The 13,110-nt window shown below is 44.3% G+C and overlaps 1 protein-coding gene across 2 annotated transcripts in view; it reads left to right on the top strand.

Moving 5' to 3' along the window:
• Positions 1-13,110, top strand: part of scap (SREBF chaperone) — a 39,129-nt gene that overhangs the window by 23,620 nt on the left and 2,399 nt on the right. For both annotated transcript variants that reach the window (XM_084052807.1, XM_084052808.1), the window contains exons 12-21: positions 409-621; positions 1,074-1,459; positions 1,799-1,948; positions 5,481-5,682; positions 6,584-6,699; positions 10,086-10,632; positions 10,901-10,986; positions 11,149-11,231; positions 11,669-11,835; positions 12,323-12,403. In XM_084052807.1, coding sequence (XP_083908933.1) covers positions 409-621; positions 1,074-1,459; positions 1,799-1,948; positions 5,481-5,682; positions 6,584-6,699; positions 10,086-10,632; positions 10,901-10,986; positions 11,149-11,231; positions 11,669-11,835; positions 12,323-12,403 — 2,031 coding nt within the window. The remainder of the gene's footprint in view (positions 1-408; positions 622-1,073; positions 1,460-1,798; positions 1,949-5,480; positions 5,683-6,583; positions 6,700-10,085; positions 10,633-10,900; positions 10,987-11,148; positions 11,232-11,668; positions 11,836-12,322; positions 12,404-13,110) is intronic.

The raw sequence follows: 13,110 nt of genomic DNA, 5'->3' as shown, positions 1-13,110 counted from the left end.
TTACTTCCTTCACAGCACAGGTGTTACCAATGATACTAATGAAGGCTCTGTTCCATTCTGGTCAGGGTGCTGATATCGTGCCTGTTGGCTCACTAGAAACACTCCATTTTGGTTCCCAAATGGCCCCTTATGGTGGGTGTGTAACTCTGAGAGTGTACAAATGGAACCAAATGGACCCGTAAGGGTCCATTTGGTTCCATTTGTACACTCTCAGAGAGAGTTATGGGGGTCCTTGAAAATAAGACAACCACTATGCCACACTAAATGGAACAGAGCCTTAATTAGTATTATTGGTATTTGGTAACACCTGTAAAGGAAGTAAGGAAGGGGCCCAATTCATTCCCAATATGGCTGCTGTGCATAGAGCCTATTGCAATGTCTATACCTGTGTCTGTCTGTCCCACTCAGCTGGCTGACCTGAACCGCCGTCTTCCGGCCGAGGCGGGCCTCCCTCCTCCAAAGCCGGGACCCCTGCGTATGCGGGAGGTTCCCCCTCCACCACGTCCCTCCCCCCACACCATCACCCTACAGACCCCGGCCTTCAGGAACCTGCGGCTTCCCAAAAGGCTGCGTGTCATCTACTTCCTGGCCCGCACACGCCTGGCTCAGCGCATCATCATGGTAACATTGAAAAGGGACCATTGTAGATGAAAAGTACTCTCAATGTGATCTCAGGAGTGACATGACAGTGTAATTGGCTTGCAAAATTTGTGGGAGGAGCCTATTTCTTAAATACAATAGACGCGATATATCACGAACACAGGATCCGATCAGCACAGAATTTAAATCGTGCGTCGCACAGCCTTCCTCCCAGCGTATTCCTTGTGTCCCGGCCCACGACTCGCGCAACCACACTTGCAATTTCCAAAATTTGCACCTTTCTAATTGTTGTGTTGCTGTTATTGTGTGCTGTTGTAACAGTTTTGTACAGTGCTATGGAAAGGAATTTCCCCTTGGGGACAATGAATAAATGGCAGTGATGCCTCAGAATGTTGCAAAAGAGGTTTCAAAACTCAGCAGCATCTGAAAACTGTGTGTCTGAAAACTCAACAATCTTATTATTTTGCTCCTAGGTCGGTACAGTGATTTGGATCGGCATTCTGGTGTACACCGACCCGGCTGGCCTTCGTACGTACTTGGCCGCTCAGGTGTCAGAGCAAAGCCCCCTGGGAGACTCAGCGGGCGGTGGGCTGCCGCCTCACCTGGGGGTGGCAGCCGTCTTCCCCAGAGGAGATCCGGCGAGCACCCTCAGCGTCCTCCCTGCTCCCGAGCCCACCCCCTTACCCGAGAACCAGTCCCAGGGTTACCACGGCGCTGCCAGGGCAGACCCCCATCCCCAGGTCCCGCCTTCTGTGCCCCAAATCAGCTGGGGGCCAGAGGATGAGGAGGGCTGGAGGAGGCTGTCCTTCAGACACTGGCCTTCGCTCTTCAGCTACTACAACATCACATTAGCCAAGAGGTACTGTAGGGGCTGCAAGGCATGGTCTCTTAATTTAGAATTGGTCACTCATTTAGGGTGGTGTCATTGTTGGCTAATTGTGGCTGTTGCTGTGTTTTTTAGAAAACATAACTCTGCAACAGGATTTCATTTAGCATTGCATGATGTTTTGTTTCTTTCTCTTTTTTCTCTCACAAAGCAGGTGACAATCTGTCTGGTAGATCCCAGAATTCACGAGCTACTTTAAAGAAAACAATCCAAATCCATGTTTGTGTATGTTATCTACCAGCATCTGGTAGTTTGAATAAGTAATCCGGTGCTGCAGTGTCATATCTGTTGCTGTATTCTATGTGTTTTCAGATACATCAGCATCCTCCCTGTCATTCCTGTTACGCTCCACCTCAGCCCACAGGAGGCCATCGAGATGCGTCACCCCCAGGACACCAGACACCCCCCTCCTAGCATCCCCAAGGTCTCTGCAGACCTACAGACTGACCTCACCCTTTACAAGTTAGTACTGGAACACATGCACCCCCTACACACCTCCCTTCACACTGAAAAAGTATCTGTACATCTGTGCCATGCAAATGCACAAAGGGGCACCCATTTAGCATATGCCCATATATGGGTATATACTGATGACAGCAGGGATCTCCATATATGGGCATAAAAAGGACTAGGACTGACAGATACATAGATATCCATATATGGGCTTATCAGTCGGATCGGTGCAACGTAGGTGTGAGGGCCGCATAGCGGCCTCTAGATGTGAGCTCTTGTATATAAACAAGGGAAACCGGAGACCTGGTACTGACAGACCCCTAGTGGTTGAAATCTGAATGGCCGGACTTCGCATAACGTGTCATGCGAGGTCCCTTCTATGCCCATGTATGGACAAAAGGGGGACAAAAGATGGACAGACATTTATGCCCATGTATGGACGAAATAGGGACAAAGCCTCATGTAGGCCGACCCTCTGGGTCTGGCAAAAGTTGCGGGAGGGCCGGCCGGCGGGCAGGTGGACTTCTGAAGTCTCTCTCACGTCACCATGACTCAGGAGTTCCCAATGCAACTACGCCCAAATATGGAGTGTGTTGTCTAACCTCAATGTGTCATCTTGGCATCAGGCGCAAACAAATCAGTCAGCTCCATATATGGGCACAAAAGGGGCCATGGGCATATACCGATGACATCAGCAATCTCCATATATTGACATAAAAGGGACAAGGACTGACAGATAGAGAGATCTCCATATATGGCCATATCAGCATGCCCATATATGGGCGGGTGGACCTCTGACGTCACTCTGACTCAGACATAACCATAAACAAACCACATAGGCAATATATATATATATATATATAGGCAGGACCATGGCTACGTCACTCTGACTCAGACATAACCATAAACAAACCCGATATGCCCATATATAGGGATATATGGACATCTGGTTGTCCAGAGCCACAGATCCAACCACTATGCACATATATGGTCATGTGCATATATGGGGCCCACTGACTTCAAACTTGGCTCTCGCATCGGCAAGGACTCGAGGGAGTGTGGTGCCCGCCACCGAGGTGTTCAGATATGCGGTTGTCAAGAACTGCCGATCCGACCAATATGCCCATATATGGGCATGCCAATATACAGGGTATGGGCATATACTAATGACATCAGGGATCTCCATATACAGTATGGGCATAAAGGGACACAGACAGACGGGTACCCCGACACTATGACCATATCGGTCGGATCGGTGGTGCAACGTAGGTGTGAGGGCTGCGTAGCGGCCCAAACGTCTAGTATGTACATATATACTGTATATCTGTAATATCATGCAATGCTTGTTTGACTAAGATGTGAGATTTTCTGAGACACCAGTTCACACATAATATCACTCCCTGCACCCAAGTGTCATTGAACTGATTACAGTTCAATGTAATGAGCCCCCCCCCCCCCACACACACACACTCCCGGCTGTTCTTAATTATATTATATTATATGCATAACGGAAAGGTGATTTCTGTTCAAGGACAAAGTCAGGCACCTTTTGTTGTTGAGAGAGGGACTTAAGGTTAAGGTTTTTACACTCGATAAGATGTGTGTAATTTTCCCTACACTGTGTGTGCACATTCATGAACTTGGAACTAAACTCTCAGTTCAATAAAGGAGTGCCAAAGTGTTGTCAAAGCAATAAGCATTCTAGTGTACTCTTATCACAACTAAAGAAAAAATGAGGACAAGGACAAAAGGGAACAACTGTCTGTTATCTAGTCCTTTTAACAGTACTGACTCTAGTCCTTGGGACTCGCCCACTGACTCACTAACCTGATGTGATTGGTTGACAGGTTTCTCGTAAGGAAAGAGCGACATTTTATTCTGTGGTCTGAAACTGGAGTAACTGTCCTCTCTATTGGGGTTTCCTTTTCTAGAAGCAGGGGCTAAGAACAGAAGCTTGTTGCCGAAAACCCCAGCAGTAGCATCTTTGTTTTCTGTGCTCTCTCTTATTTTTATGGTGGTGTGGGTTGAGTTTATGACCCAGTTTAAGTTCTACTTGAAGTTGGGTTAATTCCTTCCAGTTTTCAGGTTGTTGTGAATATTGAGCATACTGTATAGCCACTACCGCCAATGTGTACATATCGAAATCATCGGGGTGTGTGGTTGTAAGGTTTGTCATAAAACTATCGTTTTATGTTCAGTCCTGAGACACACCCGTCATTTAAGGTTAGAATGGTTAGAATGACTAGTAGGAGGCCTGCTCCATTTGCTTTATTGCTCTTGTCCAACACATGTGATGGTTGTTAGCTGAAGTTAGATCAGGATCACGGCCAACATAACAAGGAACTGTCAACAGTGACCCTGACCGGCATGCTGTGTTGGAGATGACGCAGAGATAGAAGGCCATCGTGATAAAGGTTAACACATGCATGGTAAAAAGAGAGAGCACTACATGCACACATCCAAATTATTCAGTCAGTCAGAGCTTCCTAAAAGAGGACTTGAAGCAATAGATAGTCAAATATACAGTATATCTGCTGACAAGATTCATGGTATTGTTGTTATTATCATAATTATGCTGATGTATTTAGGAATAATTAGACACATACATTCAGACTCTCTCAGAAAACTCCCAAAAGTGCCAAGCTCAGCTTCCTCACACAGTCCTCAGTTCTGTTCTGTAAACGCTTAAATGCAGCCCTCTATGTTGCTGCGAATTGCAATTCCTAGTAACTGGAATGGCTTTGTTGTACCATTGTATTCCCACGTCTTTCCATGCTGAGAAGCAATGTGATATCTCGGCTCAGCGGCCCAAATCTCAAACATGATGTACTATGTAGGACGTTATGTGCTATGTTCTACACTGCCATGTGCAGGCCATGTGTGTACAAAACATTCCCCAGGGGGTACAGCTTTATGAGCACATAACTATGAACTATGAACTAGAACTGAGAATGTGAGTCAGAAACCCAGACGTTTTATGGCTGGTATCGCCAGAACAGGTCACACTGGTATAACGGGTCCCCTCGTCACACCAACACCACATTTCACACCACAGGTGACCCGTGCCCGTGAACATAGGGGGCTGTAGTTCCTCTTGTCAGCCCTGGATGGTGCTGGTGGTTCTCTCGGCATGCTTGGTACATGCTTGTACATGTGGATTTCATTGCAGATTTTAACAAGGTTATGTCATGCCTCTCCCATGTGCACCGGCTGGAACATGGAAGGCACAGATTTGTTCTACAGGGATGTGGATACGAAGCACGGGTATTTGTGAAAAATCTTCAGTCTTTCTATCTGATGTCAACACAATTAAATCTGCAGTGTTAATTTATCCGTTTGTGACTCTGAGAGTGTACAGTATGTAACCAAATGTACCCGTAACTTTCAGGATTTTACAGTGTAAGTACCTACTAGTGCACTTTGTGCACCAGTGGCTTTAATACTTGATTCCCATGATCTGTCTGTGTTTCCTGAAAACTGCACTGAGTTGTTTTTGGCTTTTTTATTAATGTGATTTCTGTTCCTCCTCTCTCCTCATCAGGGTGGCAGCTCTGGGCCTTGCAGCAGGGGTTCTGTTGGTTTTACTACTGTTTTTTTTATACCGGATTCTTTGTCCACGCAACTATGGTCAGAATGGCGTGCCACATGGGCGTCGGCGCCGTGGAGACCTGCCCTGTGATGATTATGGTTACTCTCCTCCTGTCAGCGAGATCTCACCTCTACTGCTCAGAGGCCACAGCATGGTGAGACCAGATAGATGATATACACACATACATCCTTGCTCTTTAATATTGTCATAGTTTCTATTACTAAGTGTAGATGTCAACACACATGTGTGTTTTGGCTCAACTGCCATATTGAACAATGCAAACAAATTATACCGTTGTACTTTGCATATTACATATGCAAATGCCACATATACTGTAGGGATCAACAAATGGGCTCTATGAAGCATCCAGTTTAGTGTCTTGCTGACAGTGTCTAGCGGTTCTCAAACTATGGGTGGCGACCCAAAGTTTTTATAAGGAAGGGTAAGTAAGGAAAACTAACACACGCATTTTAGTGATTTGGTCAACAAACTGCGTTCAACACCGACATTACCGCGGACATTACCGTGCAGGGATAGGTCCCGGTCACAGACAACTCGACCAGAAGCAGCCTACAGCTAAGCTGCCCGGCCGTGATGGAGAAACGCACACGGTCAGGTTATCATAAGATGAATTCGAGAGCTGAATTAAGAAACTCCGGTGGTTTTTATGCTTCAGTTTACAAATGTATGTACAGAAACACTTAATTGATTTAATTGATATTGTAGCGTTTTTGGTGCTCCGGTCTCGGGCGATCTGGAATCAAACCCCATTCTCCAGACCAGACAGTAACCTGCGCCAATAAAACTATAGCTCACGTGAGGAGCAAGTCGCAGGCAGCCGAGTCTTTTTTTCTGGTGCTAAAATATTATTCATTAATTTCATTGATAATATTAAGATAGGCATACAAATCAGCAGGAATCACTGCTTTAACTTTAACACACACACACACACACACACACACACACACACACACACACACACACACCCAATCTAAAATGACACAGATGCTTTCCCGGTTTTAATGGGTTAAATAATAATTTGTATTTCCCTGCAGGACATTGAATGTCTGGCAAGTGATGGTATGCTGCTGGCCAGCTGTTGTCTGGCAGGACAGATCAGGGTGTGGGACGCACAGACCGGTGACTGTCTCACAGTCATTCCCAATCATGGGTAAGATGCTAATATACAATTTTCTTTTTATAAAATACCCTAACAAACAAATAAAACACAAATTCCATATGTGATTAGAAGGATTTTAGAACAAGACACAGAGTCAATGTATTGTAAAATGGCAAAGCTGCACAATACAAGAAAACCATTTTTTAGGGGAAAGACATATGGACACACACATATGTAGATATTAGCCTGGGACCAGACAAATCTGCGAGTGCAAAAAAAAAGCACTCTGCGATTTGGGTCTGGCACCGCTCCATAGAGAATCCATTTCCTGCTCCAGAAGACGGGGGTAACCAATCAGGGCCCAGTATTCGAATATGGGAGGCTGTAATTGGTAGTTGGTTTGTAGGTCTAACCAATTGCGTCAAGAGTCATTGTTTTGATCCCGCCGCCTTGGAAAAAAAACGTCCTCATAGAAGCACCAGACTCATATCCACGCAGTGATATAGTCTGGCTATGCCAGGCTATGTAGATATACCATATAGACAGAACTTTTTCTAGCTGTTTTGGCCATGCCATATAAATAACTAATAGAAAAATAATAATTAAATGTCTCAGACACATGCTTACTTTTACCTGTATTTGAACTTTGCCTTGTCTTATATAATAATTATAATTGTTCATTGTAATGTGTTTCTATTTAATCATTGCACAGTGGACCTCATTCACAAAGCTGTTTGTACATTTCTACTATATGGAAGTGTAGTTTTGCAACTAAGTAAAGAACCACATGGGATTCACTAAAGGGTGTGTAAAGCCTTGATTGGTGTGGATAACGGGTGTATCAGATGATGAATTCCACCTGTTCATAAATGAAATACGCATTCATGTATTCCCCATGTGCATAGTTCCATGTGGCACGCTCCATTTAACACCATAAAAGGCAACACCGGAATAGCCAAGATGAAACCAAATTTGTTGTGTGAAAGCCGTCCATACAAGAAAAGATCTACAAGCTAACAACGCTTCGCATCACAACGCCTTGTAGATTATTTGGCAAACGAGTCCCTCACACGATGGATCAGTTGAACTTGAGAGTGAATCAATTATTGCTCTCAAACTTTAATGTCACAGAATGCCAAATAACAAATCGGGCTAATAAAGTATGGCAGAATATTAAATTAGCCTTTTCTACTAAACCGTTGCTCACCTTTGCTGAAGTAAAAACAAAAAAACAATGATGCTGGAATGCATGGCACACTGGAACGTGTTACCTGATATATTATGGATTATAGCTTTATATAGGCTATATATTGATCACTATGGGCAAATACGTCTTTGTCTCCGCCAGGCCGAAGGCATGGCGAGAGAGTATGTTTTACCCTCAGTCCGTGTGTGTGTCCGTGTGTCCGTCCGTCCGTCCTGTCCGTGTGTTACCACCAAATCTCCGCATCTCACACTCCCTGGATGCCAATTCAGAACCTCTGCCTCAAATTTTTCACATGGGCCTGTTATAGCGCCACCAGGAGGCCGATTTGTGCAAAACCCATTTTTTCACATTACTCCTACAGTTTTTAACCAAACGTCACGCCAATCGGTACACAGTATCTCTATAGTCATGTGATCAACCCTGATCTGTCCGATTTCCCATATTCCATCCTTATTGGTTAAGGTTGCCATCCAAAGTTTGCAGGATTGGTCCGTTTTGAACAAACTGCCTCAAACCATGAACGCAGCTTGCGATTTCCGTGAAATTTCACACGCACATTCCCACTAGGCCGAGGAAGAAATGCCACCCTTTTCACATTGGCCTGTTATAGCGCCACCAGCAGGTCTAATTTAGCAAAACACATTTTTGGAACAAAATGCCTCAAATCATGAATGCTGTGTCTGATTGCCGTGAAAGACCTAAGAATAAATGGCACCATTTTCACATTGGCCTATTATAGCGCCACCAGGAGGCCAGAATAACGTACCTGACCTGGCGGAGACCTGTGCTTCGAGGAGCACTTTTTCTAGTTTTAATTATGAGGCCACCATGACAGAGACGGACTCACATGAGTTCCAGCCTCCTGGTGAGGATAATCAGAGTATGCTTGTGGAAACACTCGTATTTGAGATTTAGTATAAAATCTGAGCGTACGCACGCATATGAATGAGACCCAATGTGCTTTACAGAGGAGGAGAAAGAGGACAACGGGAGAAAGAAATTATTAAAACTAGAAAAGAAAGAGTCGAGGTCGTAAATAAATGTATTCGTTTTTAATCATAATGTATATAGAAGTGAGTTTTAAAAAGTAATTACTGCTCCTGGGCCCTCAGGCAGCATTTCAAAAATCTCACTGTGCCCTGCAGTCACTAACCAAACAGACAGCTCTCTGGAGAGAGTGAGAGGGAGAGAAGCGTTGTGATGTCTCCCTGACAACAAACCAACATGACAACAAACCAACACCAGTGTCCTTGTTGAATCCCATGTCTCACCCTGACATTGATTTCTCCAAACTGTTAATCCTATCACTTTAGAATTTGGTTCTTCTGTGGGTGTTCTGGCAATTTAAGAATCATGGAAAAATAAGGCAACAAAATTTAGTGTGGAGAGCCAATGTGTGTGTAAGTGTCGGTCCAAGTGCCAAATGGATGAAAAGCACCTAGAAATCACAGAGCTTAGATAATGACATCATAGGAATCATCTGACCCGTGGCAACATTTTGACATTGTGAAATGTGTCTGCAGTGTACAAAATGTGTCTGCAGTGTACAAATTGTGTCTGTAACATCAATTTAGAAATGGGGGAGAATGTTGAAATGTGTCCTCTTCTTATTCTAACCAACTGTCTCGTATTGCACATTTTCCGCTCAGATGTCATATTTTTGCTTAGTGCTGCTTTAAAAGATGCAGTGGGTAGAGAGGCCATCTTGTAATCAGAAGGTCACCGGTTCGCCCTCCGGCCCACCCATTATACATGTTGAAGTGTCCCTGGGCAAGTCACTTAACCCCTAATTGATTGGCGTTTACAGTAGACCATGGAACAAGGTTATGAGTGACAGCCTGTCAACCGGTGTCAATGTTTGTGTCTGCTGTCGAGGTGAAGAAGCGGACTGTATGAAGTAGTGGATTTTGAAAACAAAGATTTAAACTAGTGGGGCGGAATTTTTATAAATTCTTTTGAAAATTTAAATAAAATGAATAAACTGTAATTGAAAAAAACACACCTCGCTCAACGTTCAATGGACTTGTATAGTTCGGCATGTCTGATAACTATGATTATCAAATGTCTAAATGTTGAATCAAGCAATTTAAAAACAGTGTGGGGTCAGAGTGTACACAAAAGCACGAGTAGACATTATAATGACCCCAGAAGTATTTTAAAGTGAAATACCCTTTTAAGATCTGACTGCATTCGATAGTGAGTTCCATTGCTCTGTTTGTCTCATTGTCAGCCTGAGGCGGTGCAGCAGCGGTGGCTGCTGGGACCACCGGGATGGCTGGGACGGCATGAGTGGTGTCGTCGACCTGGAGAGCCCTGATGGCCGTGAGCCCTCCATCTCTGGTGACGGCCTGTCAGAGGATGAGGGGTACCCTCTAAGGCGGCGCGCCGCGCCTCCTCGGCCCACTCTCTTCAACGACCAGCCCGACCTCACGCCCCTCATAGACACAAACTTCACCTCCCAGCCCCCCTCCCACCTCCACCCCTCCACCCCGCCCAGGGAAGGCTTTGACTTTGGTGGTTTGGTGGAGCGAGCCTACATGGAGCACGAGCCCCCCTCGCCCTCCGCCTACCCCTCTCCTTCCTCTGTCTCGTCTTCCCCACCCATGGGAGCTCCGCTCCAAAGGAGACGCAGCTTGGGTGACGCCCCGGCACCGCAGTGCCAGGAGAGGGCCTCTGCGGCGGGGACGCATGCAACGCCGGACTGGGACAGCTCTGTCTGGGCCATGGAGCTGAGGGGCAACCTGATAGCAGCTGGGAGAAGCAGTGGCAAGCTGGAGGTGGGTAGAGAAACGTATTTGATGATGGGATACAGACTAAAACCTAATGTTTTAGTCAGGAAGCCAATAGGAACTGGCTTTCCACTATTAACAAGACTGTTTCATTGGTCTGCCATCAATCAGGATTATAGAATAGTATATCTGAGCAGTGGCAGGCTGCTTATCAAGTGACTGGAAAACAAATGTAACCGTTTATCAAACAGCACTCCACAGTCCACTTGTGAACCTCCTGTTGTATTAGAATGTTAAATGTATGTTGTTTGTACAGCTCTGGGATGCAGTAGAAGGGTCATTGCGTTGCAGTAATGAAGACGGAATCTCGGGGATCACTGCTCTGGCCTTCCTCAACAATAGGTAAGTGAAAACAGTACCATTACGCGTGCACACACACAACACAGAAACAGTAAACAAACAGTAGTAAGTTCAAGTCCTCCCACTTTTATTCAAAATTGAAATATGATCTGTAATGCCATGGCCACGTGTTATATGAGAATACTTATGTTTTCTCCTCTTCAGAATTGTAGCAGCTCGACTGAATGGGTCCCTAGATTTCTTCACCGTTGAGATGAACAAGCCTCCAGGTCTGCTGCAGTACAGAGGTGAGACTTAATAAAGATGTCTTTTACTTTACCAAATACATTCATTTATTGTTCTGTGAAAATATTTGAATGAACATTGGTTCTAATGGACGACATGACAAGATAATCATATCCTCGACTGGAACTTCTACCTTTTAAAATTGCATTTAAAAAATAGAACGTCCAACATTTTAGCATTATTGCTAAACACTCACCCAAGTTTATGACTTCATGATTACCACCGACTGTTTATGAGACTTGGTTTGGTGTGTTAATGGCTGAAATCTCAACATAATTTAGTTTTACATTTTAATCCCGTTGTTACAGCTTGATATCAGGTCAACACTGTTGTTCTAAACTAATTCCTTCTCCAGTATTTGTCTTTGTTTTTATCATCATGTGTCATTTCGTGACTAAGGTCAGTTATTTTCTGCTTCCTACTTTTCCACTTGCTCCAGGACCCCCCAGCCGTGTCAGCATGCCCCCCTCCCCCTGCTATAGCAACGAGGATATGATCAGCTGCCAGCTGACCCGCTCAGTGCAGTGCGCCCACCAGAAGCCAATCACAGTGCTGCGTGCTGCAGCGGGCAGGGTGGTCACTGGCAGCCAGGACCACACAGTCAGGGTGAGAATACCAATTTAACCACATTAACCCTCGTATCCCTATTTTGGGCAAAGCTTCCAAAATGTGCAATTTTTCTTTTTTTCTTTAAGAAATTTGCCAATCTACAGTATAAGCTCACAAAGCATCACGGGCCGATTTGTTGTGATCGGCTATTTTTGCTCTTTGTTGTATGACAAGGGCTTAAGTTATTAAAAATGTCTTTGCTTGAATTACGATACATATGATGATGGTATATTTTGTACCTCTACTGTAATTTTCCATTCTGCAAAAGTATGCATAAGGTGAGTTGTTCGTACCCATGATTTCCTCGGTTTAAATGTATTTATAGACCAGGGATGCCACACAGCAACAAACAATTGTTTATGGGGCTCCTAAAAAGAATTGTCTTAAAGAAAGACAATCAGCCTCTTGGTAGAATGTATTAATTATTTTCATTAATACATTTTCCGTCATGTACGTTACTTTACTTTACTTGTGTGTATGTCAGGTGTATCGGCTGGAGGACTCGTGCTGTCTCTTCACTCTACAGGGCCATTCTGGAGGAATAACGGCAATCTACATAGACCAGGTCAGTATTGGACTCAATCTGCGTGTGAAATAATAATAATAACAATAATAAAATAACAGACAGTAGTTACAAAGTGCTTTACATAAAACTGAAGACAAAATAAACTCAGTGATGTGTACAATACAACATGCAGTGAGAAATAAAAGGGAATCAAACAAATTATGTTAAGGCCTTTTGTTAAAGGTACGTTTTAAGAAGGGATTTTAAAGAACACAAGCCTGAACACAAGCCTGAGTTCCTCGGGGAAAAAACAAACTTTCTTATCATCCTTGACTGTGGAACGTAAAATCAATCCTAAAACAAACAGGCAACCATTGTAGAGAAGTTAAAATAGGACTAATGCTCTACCGTCACTGTCGGGCAGAAACCTTATGTCTTTTCTTAAATGAATGCCCTACTTGATCATACTATAGCATCACACAAAAGCATCTACAGTAGCAGGTCTACAAGCTCAAAACGTGCCGCTTTGTGCTGCGTTTTGAGCTTGTAGATCTGCTATTTTTGAATTTGAAGCCTGAATAGTAACAGCTTTGGACATAATGAGGTTTCCACCCGACGGAGATGCTATGTTCTGTTCTCCTGGTTTAGTTAAAGTCATCAGTGTGCTGTACTTAAGACACCGTTACAGTAGTCAAGGTGTGAAGAAATAAAGGCATGTATGATGCCCTTTTGGTGTGTTTGATATGTGCAAGACAGTTAACTAAATG

This window comes from Gymnoscopelus microlampas (assembly GCF_963454915.1).
Source record: "Gymnoscopelus microlampas genome assembly, chromosome: 3".
NCBI lineage: Eukaryota > Metazoa > Chordata > Actinopteri > Myctophiformes > Myctophidae > Gymnoscopelus > Gymnoscopelus microlampas.
The sequence above is the reverse complement of the archived record's forward strand: the minus strand, read 5'-3'. Positions and strand labels throughout refer to the sequence as shown.